The sequence below is a fragment of the Dermochelys coriacea genome, chromosome 5 (genome assembly GCF_009764565.3).
Source record: "Dermochelys coriacea isolate rDerCor1 chromosome 5, rDerCor1.pri.v4, whole genome shotgun sequence".
Taxonomy (NCBI): domain Eukaryota; kingdom Metazoa; phylum Chordata; order Testudines; family Dermochelyidae; genus Dermochelys; species Dermochelys coriacea.
Window position 1 is genome coordinate 1,906,411 of NC_050072.1, and position 20,576 is coordinate 1,926,986.

Sequence of the window (20,576 nt, forward strand, 5' to 3'; positions counted from 1 at the left end):
GCAGAGTGATGCATGACATTGACTCCATTGGATTGCCTATCAATCCAATGGAGAGATTCAGTCAGATCGAAAGACAGAATAATTTAATAATAAATAAAATTTTTGGCACCTTCACTTTGGATGTACTGAAAGAAATGATTATGGGAGGGCAGAGAGGGGGAGGTTCCAGCAGTCAAAGTGGGAGGTGACCAGTGTGTGGGGGAAAGGGGGTAGGGAAATGTAAGACATCAGGTTGGAATGGAAGGACCAGAATTTCAAAATAACATGGAGAAAAAAGTGGTAGGAGTTGTTGGGAACGTGGCTCAGCCCTTAGGATCTCTGAGAGCTTCCAATCTACGATGATCATAGTCTTAGGAGAGAAATATAGACCATAGACATGGTATAGACATATCAGATATGCATTTGATTTACAATTAAAACATTTTAAATTTTATCATGAATAGCTAAACATCAGCTATCTCTGTCTGCTCCCCAATCCAGTCATCATTAATCAGCTGATTCCTCCACAGATTTTAACGTCAGAAGGGACTACTGGGACAATCAAGTCTGAATTTCTGCATCATCTCACCCAGCAATCCTTGCATCCAGCCCACAATTTATGTTTGATCTAGAGCACTTCTTCTATAGGCATCGAAGCAATGGTGAGTCTTGAGGAGGGATTTGATGAAGAAGAGAGCAGTCGTTGTACAGATAGGTTCTGGGAAGACCATGTAGGGGGCAACATAGGAGAAGGTGTGGAGATGAGAGAGAAACTGACCAATGGCTGAATGAGGCTAGTAGCAGCATGGAGAAGTGCAGACAAGTAAGGCAGGGCAGTTGTGAAGGACCTTGAAGGTAAGGACAAGAAGTGTAAGCTTAATACGGGGAAACAGACACCAAATGAGGGATTCAAAGAGGGGGACGACATGCTCAGAATGACCAGCAAGGAAGATGATGTTAGCACCTGCGTCCTGAACAGCAGAGCCCTGCAAATCCGCGGATATCCACGGACCATTTTTGAGGCTCGCAGTTCGGATGTGGATACAAATTTTTTTATTCATGCAGGCTCCACTGAACAGGCTTGAGGGCTAAGGGAGGAGTCAAAAATGGCAGTTAGGTGCTGCACTTTGGTGAAAAGAGGAGGATGTTGTGGTTAGCAGCGACAGAATGGGGGAATGGGAAAGATGACAAGGAGCTCAGTGCTAGCCATGGTAAGAGTAAACTGATGGCAAGACAGAGGATGAAATGCCAAAGACAAGCAGAGATGTGGGATTTGATGAAGGGAGCTGAATCACCAAGCATCAAGAGTGTGACTCAAACCATGTGAGCTAATGACAACACCCAGAGAAAGGATGTAAACAGAGGAGCCAAGGAAGGGAGCAGTGGAGAGAGAAGACACTATCAGAGATAAGACAACATAAAGTGGCCATACATTAGTCTGCCACAGTAAATTTATATGTGGCTACAAAACAGAAAATAAAGTAGGCTTTAGCAGCACCCTTCCAGGCTGGAAAGACACAAGCCAGGTGGAGCAGTGACACAGGGAACAGCATCTTTTTCCCTATGGCTTCAATTGATAACCAAGGGGCTGCGGGTTAAATGAGCCTTGACACTTGAAGGATACTGGTCAGGAAAGCTTGCACAGGTTCTGCCTATGCTATTCTGATGGTGTGCAAACCAGAGTCCCTCCCTCTGTCAGGCTGTCCACCGTTCCACTAGTGCTAACTCACTGAAATCAGATAAATAAACACCACATGGTTTGGGGGCCATTTTGATAGTGACAAAGTAACAACTGGAGGTGTTGGAACAATAAATACAGCATACATGGATTATCAGATGCAGATGATATAAGGCAATGGAAGTTGAATGCACTCTACATCTGGCAAGATTGGATCCAAATTTTGTAGAAGGTAAATTCAGTAAACTCTTAACACTAAGAATAAAAGGAATGCTGAAAACAATAGGACTCTGCTCTGGGAGTGACATGGCCTCTGTATGCATAACCCCCATTTCTGGAGATGATAAAACTCCTATGGATGAGTCTGTCTTGACTATTTGAAGATGGAGACCATATTCCTAGGAGCCCACCAAATGCCTCTGAGGTGTTTCTTACACTGAGCTGCCTTCACATTGAGAGGTTTGAAAAGGATAATCTGCCTGATGCCTTTGCATCACTTAACTCACAGGGGGAAAGAGAGACTTGTGCTTGAGTTTTGGGAGACGGAATGGCAGAACATATTCCTGTATGTCCCAAGGATTAATACCAAGAGTAGATTTCAACACCAGCCTGCTTGAGTGAAGATGGATCATAGTGTGCTGGGATCAGCACACACTACAAGCTGTGGCTCCATCATACACCAGGTGAGGATGGCTGAAGTCTGTTCTATTTTTTATATATATATTATATATTGTGTGTGTGTGTGTGTGTGTGTGTGTGTGTGTGTGTGTGTGTGTGTGTGTGTGTGTGTGTGTGGTGTGTGTGAGTGTGAGTGAGAGAGAGAGAGAGAGAGAGAGAGAGAGAGAGAGAGAGAGAGAGAGAGAGAGAGAAACTTCTCAGGCTCCTGGGTGAAGTCTGGGCATCTTGTGCTGTTAGTTACAGTGGAAGAGGTAGTGTTCACAGAGAATTTAGCACAAGCAGGGATTTCCCAGATGGTTGGTTGTGGGAAACCTCTCAAGAACTTCTGCTGCTCACTGCAGAACCTCTACACTACACTAGGACACCTCCACGGTGCAGTTTTCATTTCTGTAGCTTCCATTGCAAATATTTCAGATAATTAATGGGAATTTAAAAACAACTAGTTTTCAAGTTCCACTCCAAGCAACTCTGTCCAGCAAGTTATCAAGTGAGCAGTCAAAAGCAGAGGAAACAGGATAATCCTGCTGCAGTGCATACAACTTGCTTGAGAAAGCTAACTGTCAGTTTTCATTTACTTTTTTAATTGCAGTTTGGAGGTTTTGATGACTGAAGTTTTCTAGGGATTAAAATGCTGTGTGGTCAAGCTTTCCGCTTCCTACTGGCATGTAAACAGCATTTCTGAATGTCACTGGAAAACTGCTTGAGACGGTAATACAAAATGATCACCATGTCAGACTTATCCTTAAGTGCTATTCACATGGTATCGACTAGGAACAAAAAGTTAACAATCACAGGGCAAGAGCCTACAGTAGTGAGAAATCCCAACATTCTCCTACCTTCCATGGCATATTTCATATCCTGGGCAAAAAGGCTCCACATGACTTCAGCACTGACCTTCCCAACAGTGAGCTCCTGAGGAAACCTGAATGGGGGAAACAGAGATAAGGCTTTAATAGTTTAAGAATAAGGGGCATTTTCATTCAGCTCTGAGCTAATCTATCTACTGAAAGATTCAACAACAGAAATTTCCTTCATCCTGTGAAGATAAAAGGCAGATATCTGGAAAGTGCCAACTGGACTCTATGCTATAGATTAAACAGATTGAAAATATTCCTGCTACTGTAACTATGTTTTTAATCTACAAGACTAGCTATTGCAGGCTGTTCTCTAAAAGTAGCTACATACTGTAATTCTGTAGTATTATGTCAAAATGTTTATCCCTCTTGTACCTTTTTTTCTTTTCCCCTTACAAAACTAGGTTTCTTGTCACTGTTGGGATTAGTGTGCAACATGGCCAACAGGCTAACACTAAGCAGGTGTTAAAATCTAAAATCCCTAATGTGTAATCTGCCCCTTTGTCTGCAGGAAACATGGTGGGTTGCTGGAGACATCTGAATGAAAAGTATCTGACATCTTCCTCCCCAAGGAGAAGTGGATCCTTTTGCCATTAACAAAGCCATCCCCACCCACTGAACTTTCTCAGATCAGCACAGAACATGGACACAGCTAAATTACAGCACAAAGTGCTGTCACCACAGGACCAAGTATGTGTGTTAGAAAAGTTCATCCTAGAAAACTGTACAAGAAAAAACAACTCTCACCCCATTTTCAGGTGTCTCACTGAGTTCAGGATTGTAATAACCAAGGTGTATGGGTTCGAACTCCATCAAAACTGAACCTTTTGAAACTCTTCCATCCCAATCAAAAAATTATTTATATAGACAGACAAATAAGACAGAAAGACAGACAGACAAGATAAGTATTCTATATAAATACACAAACAACAGAAAAGATAGAAGACAGTTTCACAAATAAAACAATAGACAAAGAGTTTACTTCTAGCATTAGCCATAAAGAACATGGAGGATTCTTACTGGTTCAGGACAGGGGTATATGAATTTTTATCTTCTTCTATAATGGAAACTATGAGAGTGATGAGTTTAGGCCAGAAATCCAGGTTCCTGATGCTGGGGCCTTGTTCCTCAGGAGGAAGGTCATGATTTTTGTTCTGGAAAGGAAGCCGTGAGAAACTGAATACTGAATTTAAACAAATATGACTTCTTAGCAGGCCTGCGGGTTTCCTGTGAACTGCACGTGCTGTATCCTTTGCCACTTTCTTCTGAAGGTTCCATAAGTATGGCTGTATCTTGACAAGCTACCTGATCCAACACGAAATACCATAAAACACAGATTATGCCGCTAAAAGGCAAGCCTCGCATAACTCTGGTATTAAAATGGCCATTTCTTTCTTGTTTACTGCATTAGGACCAGGGACTTGTTTCTGGACATCTCATGATGTGCTTTCTTGCCTAAACTATTTCTAACCACTTCTAATTGGATCACTGATATTTACTAATCTCTCCACAATGACAAACAATGCATCTCTTCACGCCATCTGCACATTACCAGACTCTGACATTATGGTAAATGGAACAATTTGGATTGATGTAGCTATAGTGTAGAGTTGCACCAACCACCACGCACGATAAGCAAGGGGTAAACTAGATTCAGTAAAACAAGACAGAACTCTGTGCCTGAAGTGTCATGCAATTTAAACCCTATTCCTTCTGTTAGCTTAGTACATGTTCTAATTAGCTGTTGCTGAATGAACATTATATCAAATCTACTCTTTCAATGGTCTGCTCTAATCATGGAATAAATCATCTGTGTTTAATAATAATCATGAATAATCATCTGTGTTTTTTGAAAATGATCTCTAAAGCAATTAGTGACAGTAAAACAATCATCCTCTTTCATTCATCGCAATCAATGCTCATCAATTGGCTACAGCTGATGTGCATTCAGAAGATCACAGGCCACAAAATTTAGTCTATGCTGGTTTATCTTCAGATATTATTTACTACATTATCTCAAGCCACTCAGCCTTGATTTTTGCACATCTATCCATCTACTCACGGGATCTGTCTGGTACTCGCGACTATACAGTTCATGGCAATTGTTGAAGATGTATTCATAGGTTGAGTTGAGACAGGCCTTCACGCAGTCCTTTACTACTTGGCTGGCTCGAGGTGGGCTCTGTAGTTCTTGAACCTGGCAGGAAGCAGGAATAAAGTTAAAGAGATACTGCTCATGCGTCTTAAGAGGAAGAGGGCTTTAACCCAGGACTTGAGAGAGACTGGTTCAATTCCCTGTGCTGCCCCAGTGACCTATGAACCTGAACAAGTCACTTAGTGTCTCTGAGCCTCAGTTCCTCACCTGCAAAACAGGGATAACAGCACAACCCTACCTCACAGGGGTATTGTGAGCATAAACAGCATTAAAGATTGTGAGGCACTCCAATATTACAGTCATGGGGGCCAGATAAGGAGCTAAACTAAACAGCTATATCTAGAAACATAGGTTAGAAGTGCAAGGCACACAGTACTGCTATGTGAGGCTCAAGGGACTTCTTCATGAAATCAGGACACAAACATCACTGTCTCTCCCACTGCAAAAGATGGTCCAGAGAAAGACTCCATCAGAGCTCATGACATTTGATCAGCCAAGAGGTCCTAGAACGTGTCATGTTATTTTTTTAAAATCCATAATGGTGCCTTCTAATTCAGGAATTAATTTGATCTCTTTGTTAACTACTTTAAAATGTGGATTAGAGCCATTAATAATAGTACGCAGTCGTGTACAGCGTTTTCCCTCTTGCAGCCTCATTCTTTTTGCTTTATACTTATTATTCTACCTCACACTCACAATGCACATCTATTCTAAAAGGCTTTGCAAGCATTAGATCTGGGATAAGACCATGTCCACACTTGGTTTTACATTTGTTCCAGTTTTTTTGTTGTTGTTGTTTTTTTTTAATTTCTAACCATTCTAAGTAGAAAGCAGAGTTTGGGAACAACTTTAGCATTTTACATAAATCTTGTATGGATTATGGGGACTTTCAAAATGTAGCACACACTATAAGACGACATTTAGTTAGTTTATCTGGTGTCTTTTCATAAGAGATAAAACACGTTCCTTGCCTGAAGAACTTACAGTCAGACTTGATAAAGTGCATTTTGAAATGCCATGAATGAAAACTCATTTTGTTAATAAAAAAAAAAAGGTGAAGATGGCTAAGTGACAACAGTGTTCTCATCCATCACATCTACAGAAACCAAGCATTTAAAACAAGGCAATGAATAATTAAAGATATCAAATCTTATGCTGCCTTCATAAAAACAAATATAAGCAAAAAAGGCATATTTCATTATTGCACAACAATCTTAACAATGAGCCATGACTCACTATCAATCAGTTCATTATTTGGGTTATCTTAATTTCAGAATATATTTCCTTTTGAGAGATACAGTTAAATGAGAAATATTATTGCTTAATATATTTATCAGATGATACAAGTTTTTGTACAGACTTTATTGTTTATTGATAAGGCTGGAAATGTAGTTTTACAAGAAAAGTTTATAACAGTCAATAAATGGTAAAATTACATATCCTACCGGATACAGATAAATTGTACGTTTCTTTGTCAGAAGGATTTTGTGATTACTGATGATGAAAAGTATTTATTTTGCATCAGAGTTAGGAGTATTAAGTTGTGACATGGATAAGAATGTTTACGTTTATTATGTGGGAGCACAAGATTGCTGTTTATGACTAGTCATTTCCACGCAGAAAAGTGTTTGGCTTTTGAGAATAATGGGTTAGTTCTTCATTGCAGTAAGCAGGCATTTCTCTGAGTAGACAATGACACACACACACACGCGCACATACACACACACACACAGAGGAATATTATCGCTGTGATGAATTCTTACCTTCATTCTGAAAAATGTGATGCTGGTCAGCAAGTCCACTGTGGATTTCAAGTCCTGTAACCGCTCAGGGCTGCTGGCTGGGAAATTGTTCTGTTGGCATAAAAGTGAAGCCACACCTGAAAGAGCAATCAGATGTCCACACAAACTCTCCCGCCCATTCAAAATAAACATGTTAAAAACCCTTGGAAACGTATACAGCTCAGGAGCTTCTATCACTCAAAACCATGCTCAGTAAGTAAAGGTCTTCACATTGAACAAGGTAAGACCTTTTCATTACAAGAGTTCATCTGTTTAATTAAAAAGTTCTTCATGTGAATTTAGTGTTCATGAAAAGTAGTAGACTGATGGTCATAAGAACAGCCATACCGAGTCAGACCAATGGTCCATCCAGCCCAATACTCTGACTTCCACTAGTGGCAGGTGCTAGACGCTTCACAGGGAATGAACAGAACAGGGCAATTATCAAGTGATCCATCTCCTGTCGTCCAGTTGCAGCTTCTGGCAGTGAGACACTTAGGAATGCCCAGAAAATGGGGTTGTGTTCCTGACCATCCTGGCTAATAGCCATTTTTGGACCTATCTTCCATGAACTGATCTAATTATTTTTTTAACCCAGTTATAATTTTGGCCTTCACAACATCCCATGGCAACGAGTTCCACAGGTTGACTGCATTGCGTGAAGTACTTTCTTATGTTTGCTTTCAACCTGCTGCATCCCAATTTAATTGGGTGACCACTGGCCTTGTGTTATGTGAAGGGGTGATCTCTTTTCTAAGTTGAACAGTGTCCTTTCCCTATAAAGATTGGTCTCTTCAAAGGCTAAGTCCTCAATAGTAGACTGGACTTTTCTCAGGAAAAATTCTATTGTGTATCCTACATGGATGATAACAAGCACCCATTTCTTGGATGCGCTGCTTTGCCAGTTGTTGGAGAAATGGGCTTAGGGAAGGAAAATTTGGTAACAGACCCGTCAAAATGGTTTCCTTGTTGACTGCTGAGTTTGGGGGATAGAAGCAGGAAACACAGTCTGCCTGAATCTTTATAGCCTCTGACACTTCCTTGGGAGTTTAAGATCTGTGATGGACAAATAGTTGTGCAGTTGTACTTTGTCTAGAAGGTTGCAATTTATGAAACTTCTCCTTGGTGCTAGTGTATAAATCCCAAGAGAATGGAGGGTTGCCCAAGAATCTTTTAATGAATGAAGGGACTCATCTGTCCTTTCCCTATAAGGATTGGTCTCTTCAAAGGCTAAGTCCTCAATAGTAGATTGGACTTTTCTCAGGAACTCGGATGACCGAAGCAATGATGCTCTTATCACCACCACTGCAGTGGACATTTACCAGGAGGTCATTTCAGCTGTGTCGAGAGTAGTTTGTAGTGACGATCTCATAATCAGTTTTTCTTCCTCAATGAGAGCTTCAAACTATCCCTGGAGCTCTTTGGGGAGCTTATCTGAAAAGTTTGTCAATTTATTGTAGTTCACAAAGATGTACTTGGTCGTAAGTGCCTGACAATTTGCTATCCTGGGGTTTTGGTTGGAGGAGGAAAAGACATTTCTACCAACTAAGTCCAAGCACTTTGCTTCCTTATTGGAAGAGCAGATTTCAACTGGTGCAGTCAGCTGTTCTCTGAGGCTGCTTGGACTACCCAGGATTTAGGCACTGGATGAGTGAATAAAAATTCCACCCCTTTGCCTGGGACTAAGTATTTTTTCTCTGCCCACTTAAGGGTGGGGCACATATGGTTGATATGTACCACACCACCTTTGCTGGTTCCAAGACTGCTTCATTAATAAGCAATGAGATTTTACTGGGTCCCATGCTGTGACAGATATTACTTCCTCTAAAGAAATTTGGAGCATCTCCACAACCCTCTTCAGCAGGTCTTAATATTGCTTGATATTATCAGAAGGCGAAGAGGAGGTAGGCATAACTGCCTCATGTAGGGATGAGAACTGACCCAGCAGTTCTGGAGGTGTCTCTGGATTCTTCTCTTCTGTCAGCTTGTGAGGAGAGTCTGCTTCCTCTATCTGAGGAGAGTGATGCTGCGAGAGTCCCATCTCGAACAAACCGATTCAGAGCAACACGTATATGGACCCCGTAGGACCAATAGGATTGGTCAAACGGTGGTTGGGGTGCATCCCAAGGCATAGGGTACTTAAGTTCATGTGGAAGATAATCCATTCTGTACGACTTTTATGGAGCCCATGAGACTCTTGATACCATGTCTGGACTGAGATTGTGTGTTACTGTGGGAGGTGGCATTCTCTCACCCACGTTCATGCTATCAAATGAGAAGGTAGGATCTTGTTCCATGGGTGGTGCCGATAGACTCAGCTGCTTGGTAGTGCTGATTTAGCAATACCCTGATTGGGAGACAGTCTGGGAAGAAAGGCCTCCACGTAGCCACCTGGGAAAAAACAGATGTCTGTGGAGATAACGCGCCTGAAAGGATGGGTGATTCAGCATCTTGCAGGACAAGGAGGACTTGCTGGGTGGTAAATTTGTCCCCTGAAAAGGGGAAACAAAGGCTGGTCTTTGTCTGCACCGTTAGATCGAATTGGTTGGAATTCTCAGTACCAGTTTCTTTCCTTCTCTCTCTAATGTCCAGAGAGCGGGCTGCCAGATCCCTCACTGCAGCCCTTTTCTGCTGCCAAATTCCTGGCTTTATCCTAGTCCCACCTGTTTCTTCTCAGATGTCTCCATCATTCAGGGGTTACTTAGGCTACAGCTGTGCAGAAATAGGTGGCCTATCCAGTTAATTGGTCCCTTCTCAGCCCCATCATCCCCTTCTAGGGTAATATGGGGTGAACATCCTATCACACTGGGCATAATAATCACCTCAAAGAGTACAGACAGGAAGATGGGGGAGAAGAGTCCCACTAATTATACTAACTCTCAACTACTAATCTATAAACTATTCTATAGCTATTTTTAGGTAATTAGGAAGGAAGCAAATTTGCTGGACACTGAAACTTTCCAACACACACCATAGGTAGTAGAAGGAAATTGGAAATGCAGTTGGTCCACACTGCCACTTTATACCCCTGGTATACAGAACATGGAGAACTCCACAGGCACAGACTGGAGGACACGATTAGTAAAAATCTTCTGGTCTCAGATGCCTATAGAGCACCTGCACCCCATAGTGGAATACAAATAGGCACCAGCACTTGAAGAACAACTCTACACATGTGCGGCAGCAGGGTCCCCATGGACTTGAATTGTGCGGTAGAGTAGATTTACACCCCAGTTTGCCATGAACTGAAGGTTCATGTAGACAAGCCCTTAACATGCTCGAGAGGGCGGATGGGATGCAGTTACAACAGAAGAGTGGATGGAAATATCCTTTATAATGCATTCATTGGTTTTGCTGTGAAGTCAACCTCATCCAGACACCTTATTGATATCTGCATTGATCATCAAAATAATTACAACAGAGGAGTTGCAGAGAGATCCAATCTGTTATCTCCTGGCACTAGCTGGGGCACTCAGGTATTAATTCAAAGCAGCTAATTTAAGTTGGTGGGATTCAACATGAGCTGCACGAACAGCTAAGAATAAGCCTATGAAGGTAACCCCCTTTTCAAGCTAACATGTGCATGCCCTCCCCTATGCTTGGAGCACTCACCAGTAACAAAAATTTCTACAAGACAAGATTTAGTTACAATCATTGGGTTAGTGTTGTGAACCGAAGAGGTACTCATGGCTCAAAACATCTGGCAAAGATTTTTTAAACAGGACACACTCAAAACTAGACTCTTTTTCTTCTGCCTTACGTAAGCTAGTAAGCGAGAGTTAAATGAACAGAAAGCAATAACTGGCTTGTATGTAATATGCTTGTTATTTAATACATGCCAACATAACATGCTCCAAAACCCCTAATTGTCAGAGGATGACTTATGTCAGAGCTATCCTTGAAAGAACATCAGCTGTTCTGTAAAAAAGATCAATTAGGAACCCATTTATGCAATCAACTCTCGACATTACAAATCAGATCTAATTACATTTTACCACAGCGCTCACACTATATTACTATTTTTGGCAGAATGAACTAACATCTTAACCAAGGATTAACTCCCCCCCCCCAGTCATAAAGAGTATCATTCTATTTATAATTATATGCTTCCCAGTGGCACTTCTAACAGAATTAGAATGTGTCTTGTGTGCATGCAGGGTGGCTGTCAAAAGACTGCTCTCCACTCAGAACACAAAGACTACAGTTCAACCCCCAAGCACCACAGGATATTACTGGAAATCAGCTTTTCTTGAAGGTTGAGACACAGGCTTTTCTAAAGATCTTTTTTTAAACAACGTTGGTTGCAGATGTCCTTCCAGACTTCCCCGCCATGTACAGATGCAACAAATGCAGATTAGCCACAAATAAGGACATGCAATATGTTGAATAGTGAAGTCAGAAATGCGGCACCAATTAAGATCTGGCTGAATATTCATCCCAAATTATGTTATAATAGATTGTGTATATTTCAGTCGCAGTATGCTCCCCTGCTAAGTGCAAAGCATGACAGAGTGAGATATTTCTGTATTGAATTGTGAACTCCATTTTCTATTGTAACATCCATTTTCTGCTTGTGTTGAACATCTATTCTGATATACCCCGAATGGCTACTCTGCCCAGGAAAGGTGGTTGACATCTTAATCACAGAGCAATCTAGGGCCAACAATTTTGATTCTCTCAACTTCTGGCCCAACCCCAGGGAACAATGGATTTTCTACACAGAGGAAAGGACAAGCTTTTCAGCTGAGCACATGGCAAAAGGAGAGAGAAAGAGAGATTGCATGAAAAGGGTGGCCATTCATTGCCACCTACACGAAGTGATGGCTGGAGATATAGAAGGCAGGAGGGAATCTGCTTAGTCTGAAATGCAGACAAGACCTCAGACTCACAGACGGGATGAGATCAGGTTAAGGGGGATGGGTGCATCTCAAGAATTTTATTTTTCAAAGATCTTTAACTTTAGTGCTTTTTAAGAGTAAATTGACTGTGATTAGTAAATCCCTTTGCTAAACCTGTGTTTCTTGTTTCCCTGAACGGGTTAAATTAGAAACCAGAGTGCCCACAACGTAGGGGGAACTTTCATGGATCATAGCTATGCAACTAGGGGCTTGGGTGGTCTGAGGGACTTGTTTCAGGGTCTGGGGTGGCTTCAATGGAGAGTCCCATGTTGCAAGGAAAGGCTCAGACAAGGGGACTGAACCTGGGAGTGCCGTTACAGATCCAGAGCTGGAACACTGACCAAACTCTGGCCAGCCCCAGTAGGCTTGGAAGCACATGGGACCCAGTTGCTGAGTCCACTCCCAACAGAGACTGGGCCAGGTTGTGACACAGAGCAGCTCTTATTTTGTAGGTATGCCCTTCAAACAGCCCACTTGGGGTTACTGCTGGTATTTAACTCAAAGGGACTACTTTATTCTGACAGTATGTTGGGAGAGTAGCTAAGGTCAGCACAGTTCTTAATCCTCAGACTATTTCCAAGTGCTGATCAAAGGGCTTGAGGTGGTGAACATGCAAGAACAGGAATGATTTAATTGTGTATCTGAAGAATTAGTGGGTGACAGTGATTCCATATATCACAAAAATGCCCAAAATAGGGAGATTCACTGGAGAAAATCCATGCTCTACACAAGAGAGCCTGAAAATATGCCATTTATAGGCACTTACCCTATACATGGAGAGGTCGATACGGAGTGAATTGTGCAGCTGGTCCAGCAGTTTAACAAACCTTTCTTTCTGTTGGTCAGGAAAAAATATAGTAAATAACCTCATTCTCCATGACAGAAAATTAGATCTAATCAACACTCCCAATAACTAGAGTGCTACCCGAGAATTAGTGCTGGATCACAGAAGAGTGGGAGGAAGCTTAATGGATTTATTCTATTGTGCAAACTTGGAGGGAAGATATTTGCTTCAGATCTCTGAATTTACTCCTAAACACGATGTAATAGTAATTTCAGTATAACATTAGAAGGGTCAGGAAAATTCCCCTTCATCACTTAAAGGAGACATATGTACCATTCAAGTATAGAGAGAATACAAGACCACAAATAAATGTATTGAAACTGATGTATGAATTCCAGCTATTGATCTGCATGGTTGCAGGTACATAATGATCACATTTAAAAGAAAGACTTATTCCCAAACAGGTTCCAACCAGTGATACGAGACCTAGCTCTTGTAAGTTAGACTTTCTATTTTGTTTTTTTCTTGACAAACAAAAAACTGCCAACATTTCATTTCATTTGACACCTTTTCAAAACAAAATGTCAATTCAAAACAAATGTTTGTTTTCGGGGTGGGGGCGGCAGGCGGTGTGACCAAAATGATCCATGAAGGTTGACCTTAAATTGTGAATCGGTTCAGTGCTTGAAACGTGCATTTAAAATTTTTTGTCCAGCTCCAATCTGTGCCTTATTTGGGGCCCAACCTCTGGCGAGTGCTGGTTTAGCACAGAAGTAATCTCCCCTTCGGTCAGATGTGCTCTGCCCCCTAACAGATCATGGCTTGTCCCAAACCCCATTCTGACAACCTTAAAAAACCCAAGCTCTACTGCATATTACAGGGAAAACAACTTAACGGGAGGGCAGTGGGGACTGGACAATACAATCCATGTCTTAATAAATCAGTATCGAGTTCCCCCCACAATAGAGTAGAACCTGAGATACACAAACATCAAGTGCAGCAGCTGTTTGGAGACAGACTTTTAAAGAAGCTGCTAATTTAAGTTCTGAAACCATCACATCTCACCGTATACATTAACTACAGTATCTCACGAAGTGTTCAATACAGTTTGCTCATTTCCACACCATTTGTATTCTGGTGTTATTGGAGCACAGAATGCAAGCATCACAATGCATTATACTGATTAGTATCTAGTATGGATGACCAAGACCACATCAATTGTGTTAATTCTTCATACAGAAGAGTCCCACTGCACCATCCAAGGATATAATGCTCCTTAACCAGAACTAGTGATTCACTTTAACATCCGTGAAAGCCATAAGCAAACCAAGCAAGTAAAACTAACAGTAGCATAGCAGGACAGTTAACACTGAAACATACCCCAAAGTTTGAGGCTGCAAAGCGATCAGAAGCAGACACGTTTGTAGATGCAGTTGTGTGCGCGTAGTAGGCATTGATGTTGGCCAGTAAGGTGCTCATCACAGCTGGCACTCCTGGACACATGTACTTGGAGGACAGACATGCAAAGTGCCTGGAACAGCATAAGCAAGGTCAGTTATGGAGAAGACACAAAGATGCTCTAAAGTTTACAAGGTTATTTCTGGCCCTCGGGGAAAAGCAGAGCTATAGAGTTGATTCTTTCAGCTATTTCCACCCCATTAATATTGGCAACACACGGCTCAAAGTACCATATCAATGAGAGCGGTATCTATAATACAGAATTTCAACTTCTTGACAAGTCTCCATTGTCCAACACTTGGCTTTTCTGCAAAGATACCAGCTGGTAGTAGCAAAATAAATGCTTTTAGCATGGCCCTAGAAACATTACATAATAGCCTCTCAATTTGGCAATTTATTGATAAGTCCAATCCTGGGATTCTTCTGTTGCTCCAGGATACAGTGATTCTGAGACCATGCCTGATGCAAGGAGACCTGCAAAGCATACTGCTCCTTCCAATAGTCAGTAACTTCCTAAGTGACATGCCAGCAGGAATTGCAACACACTCCATCTTGAGCGCAGCAGGATCTGCATACCACTATCTGTGTTCTGTATAGACATTTCTTTGATTCTTTAGGACTAATCCTGTCATCCTTCAGGAAGTATGTTGTCTCATTTGCATTTTCTCATATAATTGCTCTCATTAAAGTATAAGGAAATCTCTTACAGGAAATCTTAAAATTATTCCACCAGCATTTGGTCTTGAGGAATGATTAAAGTAAACAACCAAAGAAAAGCTGCTATAAATAAGGAAAAACAGCCCTTTAAAAAAGGGCAAATATTATAAGACATAATACAAGAGAAGAGTGTCCATGTGTCAGAAACTTGTTAGAACTTCTGCTACAAATTCCAGAGAGATTCTTTTAAACATGAAATAGATCATAATCTCTGTGTCGTCCTAAGGCAACACGCAGTCATTCCATGCTACTCACCTTCCAAGTAAATTGACAGGGCTTTATATGAAAATATTTAAGAATCAATGTTTCAGATAAATACATGGCATTGCATTAGTTACATATGGTGGATACCTTGCTGGCCTACTGGTAGTTCAGGCACTCATCTACTACCATATAAAAATCTAGACTGACAGACCTGCATCTCTCTACCTGTGTTTTTCACAGATACATTTATGGAAGAAAGAATGATCTCAAACTACTTTTATTCTTTGGAAAAACTGAAAAGCCCAATTCCCAGCAGAAAGCTGCTACCAGGGTTTGTGAAGGGATGTACTTTTTTAGCAGTTCTTAAAGACATAGCATAACTGATGAAACGTAGGTTCTAATTGTAACCCATAAATACTATATGTGAGCAAAGAACACCTGGGGGCTGGCTAGCACAGCTCTATTTCAGTAATTCCTTTCCACTTTGGTTACCATCGTTCAACCAGCAGAAAATGAAGATATGTGCATGGAGAACTATCTGTGGAATGCATTCAGTGCAAGGGCTTCAGGATGCCCCAGAACTGAAACTTCAACTTCAAAGGTGAGTTTCTTCAAGCTAATCTGCCTCATTGAATATTTAACTAAGACAAAAAGCAAATGCAATACAAATGGTGGTCTGCAGGAAGAAGCAGAGTGCATTAGGAACCCAAGTCAGAGCTTAATGTTTAGGAAAGGCCCCCAGGAAACCAAGAATTGGACCAGTCTAGTTTCAAACAGAGCAAACCAGGTCATCGCCTTTGGCAAATCCTCCTACTTAAAAACTGATTGTTCTGGTTCTTGACCCAGGATTCTTTGATCACCATGAAAGAGCACTGGTGTTAAATTTGGGTCACACATAGCCTTCTTTCTCATTCCCACTAGACATTTTTATTTGGGCGTAGGGAGGACACATTTTAAATAACTCAGCGGTCAATTAATGGAGGACCCAGAATCTCACACCATCAATGGTTTACTTCTGGGAATCAAACTCATGCTTATTTACATCACCACCACCGGATATGGCTGCTCAGACTTGAAATTCAAGGGGCAGGACTATCAGCCAACTGTAGGTTCCGAGTCCCTCAATCCTGATCCTTCTTCACCCACTGATTTCTATCTTTTGAGGAAGCTAAGGACTCAGAGCATGACAACCCTTTCCTACTCACAATAAACCTAAAGGACAGTAGCCAGCAGAGCCAGATGGGAAATTGCAGGCCATGCCAGCCATCCTAAAAATATTGAGTAACTAACATATTTAGAACCCTTCCCTTTGAGATTAAATTAACTAACTACAGTAAGGGTTCAGTATGAGGAAAGCATGGAGAGTAACTTACGTCATAGCCTGGTATATTGTTTCTATACCATAACGCATTGCAAATTCATCCACGATCTCTTGGGCTGTTTCATCAAAATACACCTTCCAAGCATCATCTCCTTTGGCATCCGGGATCTTCACCACCCCATTCCCTTGAATGTCTGTGAGATAGTGGAAGAGGTTCTGAAATGGAAACAAACTAAATTAAACCTGATATGTTGGAAGCCTCTAAGGCTGAGCGCAACGTGACCGTCTTGGAACCATCCTGGAGACAGAACATCTGAAACACCTATTTGCTTTTTTATTAATTTATCTCAGTTTTCTTCCTTAGCATCCACAACAGGATTCCTCAGATTCATCCCTACAATTTCACCTACCAATATAAATAACTCACTCATACTCTGAGGGAATAAAGCTTTAGCTATTCCATCAGTGCTCAAATTTATGTTAACAAAGGACAGCATGGACAACCTGCCCCCAGGACCAAACCCAATGTGCATGAAGTGGAGCAGACCTTTCACACAAGCGTGAGGCCTGCAACTACAGGTCCCAATGGGCCACACCTCAGTAGCAAAGGAAAGAGAAACTGCAAGCTGTGGTTTCAAATAATTGTTAAAGGTATGTGCAACTTTGGATATGTCCTTAATTTGACTTTGTATAAATCTAAAGAAATAAAAATAAAATGGATGGAACTTCACAAGCATATTTGATTCACAAACTGCACATCTGCCACACACCTGAATCATACAGATGCAGTCTGCCCACAGTAAAACCACCCAACAGAACAGTGCAAAAATTGGCTTAATGCTTTTTCAGCTTCCCTGTCACATCACGGACCATTCACAATGATCCCCATGGTCTGAAGTGCTCAGAATGGAAAGCTAGCCAACCGTTTCACCATGATTCTACAGCTTCCTTAATCATTCTGGCACAACAAACTTCACTACGCAGCCACAAGCCTTTGCCCTCCAACATTTCAAGCTAACAGTCGCACAAAGAACAAGCTGTGACATTGCCTAAAACAAGGTGCAAAACAAAGCCTTCAAAAGTTTAACACTCCACTTTACATTTGTAATTTAATTAGATTGCAAGGCCCTTGGGGGAAAAAGCAGCTCCCTCCTCAATAGGCCAAATTGTGCAACTTTTACTCCAAGGGAATTCCCACTGGTTGCAATGAAAGTTCTTGAAGTAAGGACTTCGTAAAAGATGCAATAAAGTATTTTCTTCCACTTGCGAAATCTCAGATTGATTGGTCTCCTGAAACTTAAAAGGCTCTGTAGGGGAGATAAAAATGACTTAAAACGGACAAACTGTTTAAACTAACGTAACAGTCCTTTCCCAGGTGTTCATTATTTGCCAAACATTCTGATCATTATGATCTTTGGAAAAAGGGATATTTCTAACAATATCCCTACTGACTTGGGCTCAGAAAAGAATCAGCTACGCACCCTTATTCATTCCAACCTTCAGCCCCATCCAGTTATGCTGGAAAGGCTTTCATCCACTGCTGCTGTACAGTAATCAACACACGCGCAGTTCAGCATATTTCTCAGTGTTCCTCAAACTCATGTAGTATACAGATACATAAGCCTTCAGGACATTCGCCTCCTTCATGTGTAAATCAAGTGATGAAAAATCTCATGATCTAATTAGGTGCTACAGGACTTTTTGCTTTAACCTATGATTTCTCCCGATCTAATTATTTTAGCTGCAAAGCATCTCAGTTTTGTCTGTGATATACAGAATCATTGGATAAAAGGAGGAAAGAAATGATCTTTTAAAAGGAGGAAGGGAATGACCTTGCATATTCAGAAGGGGGGGGAACACAGACAATTAGAGAAGCAGAGTTGCCACTGAACTAAAAAGCAATGATTTGACCATAACACTTGCTTGTCGGCCCATTACGTTTAGTTGACACCTTATACTTATTCTTCCATCTCCCAGAGGTACCTGGCCCACTTTTGCCCACCTCAAGAGACACCGAGGATTGAACAGCCATGGACACTGGATTATCCTCTATTCCCTACTGGTCCCTAGTAGTAAAGTAGTGTAGCAGTGTGGGGGAAGATTATGCTGCCAATGCCTGCACTCTGCCTGCTCAGTGGATAAATAGAGGGGCTTCACCCCCAAGAGTGATATCCTAAACTATTTCAGAAGACAATTAACAATTTATTCACAACCCAGCCAAGACGAGATATCCCACCTTGTACATGGGCAAAGCTTTTGTAGCTTTCTTAAAACAGGCAGTGCTAGCCACATCTTAATGCGCTTAAAAGGGCTTATAGTTACAACTGGACAGACTATAGTCTTTATATAAACAGGCAGAGAGAGTTCATGGGGAAGAAGCCACAGGGAGCAGGACACATACCACATTACCAAGCCAAGGGGTTAGGACATAGAATGCATAGCTACTACCACTTGTCCACCACTGGCTTACTCACTTCATGAAGGCATGTGTACTGAATGTGATACGGAGCCACCTTCTCTTCTCCTTTTATTTCCACATTGATTTGCAAGCGTATAGCACCAGATACAGCAGATTTATCTGTTCTTTTCTCTAGAAAGAAAAATAAGTAGTAAGTTAAAAATATTTTTCTTTGCACAGTAACTAGCTATTATGGCAATAGCAGCACAGCGCGGTAAAAGGAAAACATGTGAAAATCCAGGCTGACTTTGAAGTGAAATATGACCCTTCAATATCATCTTTTTCGAAGTGTTAGTGTAAATTTGCATTTACCAAATGAACACAAGTGCCATGACATATTTGCGTCATTTCACACACAACTGGGGTAACTACATGTGTATCTCAGACGTGCGCAATTCAACGCTTAAAAAAAAATTAAAACCCAGTCCTTTAGCCCTACTAGCACAGGACAGCCACTCAACTAACACGCAGGTTATTGAATCAGAAAAGCCAAAGAACATACTGAAACCCTTTATTTCAGAGGGCGTGTGAATCTGCGAATGAATTTAGTGACCATGAAATTAAGAGACTAAGGGTTAAACTTTCAAAAGCAACTATGTGATTTAGGAGACTACAAGCCATTTTCAAAGTTGATTTAGATGTGTAAGCGTCAAAGGGCATGTCTATTACATGAACATTCTGTGGCAAGCTGGTGTGTAAATCTACAGCGTCCCAAAGTGCCACATACTAACTGCCCATGTGAACCCTGCAGATGTAACACTAAAGGCTCCCTAATGCAAACTCAGATACTGCTGTTAGACAGGTTTTCAGTCTCGTTGACTTGGGTTCCTAAGTCACTTCCAAAAAGGGGACCTGAGCACTTCAGAACATTTTACCCTCACTTCAGTTGGATTAAGAGCATAGCTCTATCCATGTACCTTGATCACATGCTAAAGTGCTTGTTATACCAGCCCAGGCCCTTAAACAGATTTGCAGCACCCTATGGAATTCTGCACCTTGGCTTTCCAGCACAGAGGGACAATTAAGACAGATTCTATGGTGGTTTTGTGTTGGAGATTACCATAATCCCAGCCAATTTATTTCTATTTGTTTCACACATGAGAATTGGAATCCAGCCGCTACAGGTATGAGGGTATTTTAAGACACTGCACCACCAACCCCTCAGGTTTAATTTTTCCCGGGGGTTAGGCTACCAAAGGTTAGTCCACACAGCACTTGTTCAGTTTTGAAACCTGGGATCCACTTTTCCTGAGACACCCCTGCTGGAATGGATAACAACTTGTGCTCTTTTTTCATCTCTTACACAGTTAGAGACTATTGTCTGTCACCCCAGGGATTCCCCTATTCAGACACTTTTGATTCTTTTGTCTTTGTAAATCTTGATGCCTGCACCTGGTCAAGGTGCACAGGGCTGGCTCCAGGGATGCTCACAGTTCTCAATGTTGATTCGGTTATCCCGAAGCCTTTCCTATACAAACAACATTCAATAACCATGACAATCAGCTAGTTCTTAGCTTCCAGCAGAGACCCCACACAACCCCCTCTGGGACATACTGAGAAGACAGTCAGACACGGGGGTAATATACCTATGTGGCTATGCCGGGCACGTCT

General features: G+C 41.5%; 1 protein-coding gene across 10 annotated transcripts in view; it reads right to left on the bottom strand.

Annotated features, from left to right (window-relative positions):
- The window catches only part of UNC13B (unc-13 homolog B), a 389,750-nt gene that overhangs the window by 83,968 nt on the left and 285,206 nt on the right, over positions 1–20,576 (bottom strand). For all 10 annotated transcript variants that reach the window (XM_043514555.1, XM_043514556.1, XM_043514557.1 and 7 more), the window contains 8 exons: positions 18,982–19,097; positions 16,560–16,723; positions 14,188–14,338; positions 12,790–12,858; positions 7,108–7,197; positions 5,252–5,386; positions 4,210–4,343; positions 3,172–3,257 (listed from right to left, as the gene is read on the bottom strand). In XM_043514555.1, coding sequence (XP_043370490.1) covers positions 3,172–3,257; positions 4,210–4,343; positions 5,252–5,386; positions 7,108–7,197; positions 12,790–12,858; positions 14,188–14,338; positions 16,560–16,723; positions 18,982–19,097 — 945 coding nt within the window. The remainder of the gene's footprint in view (positions 1–3,171; positions 3,258–4,209; positions 4,344–5,251; positions 5,387–7,107; positions 7,198–12,789; positions 12,859–14,187; positions 14,339–16,559; positions 16,724–18,981; positions 19,098–20,576) is intronic.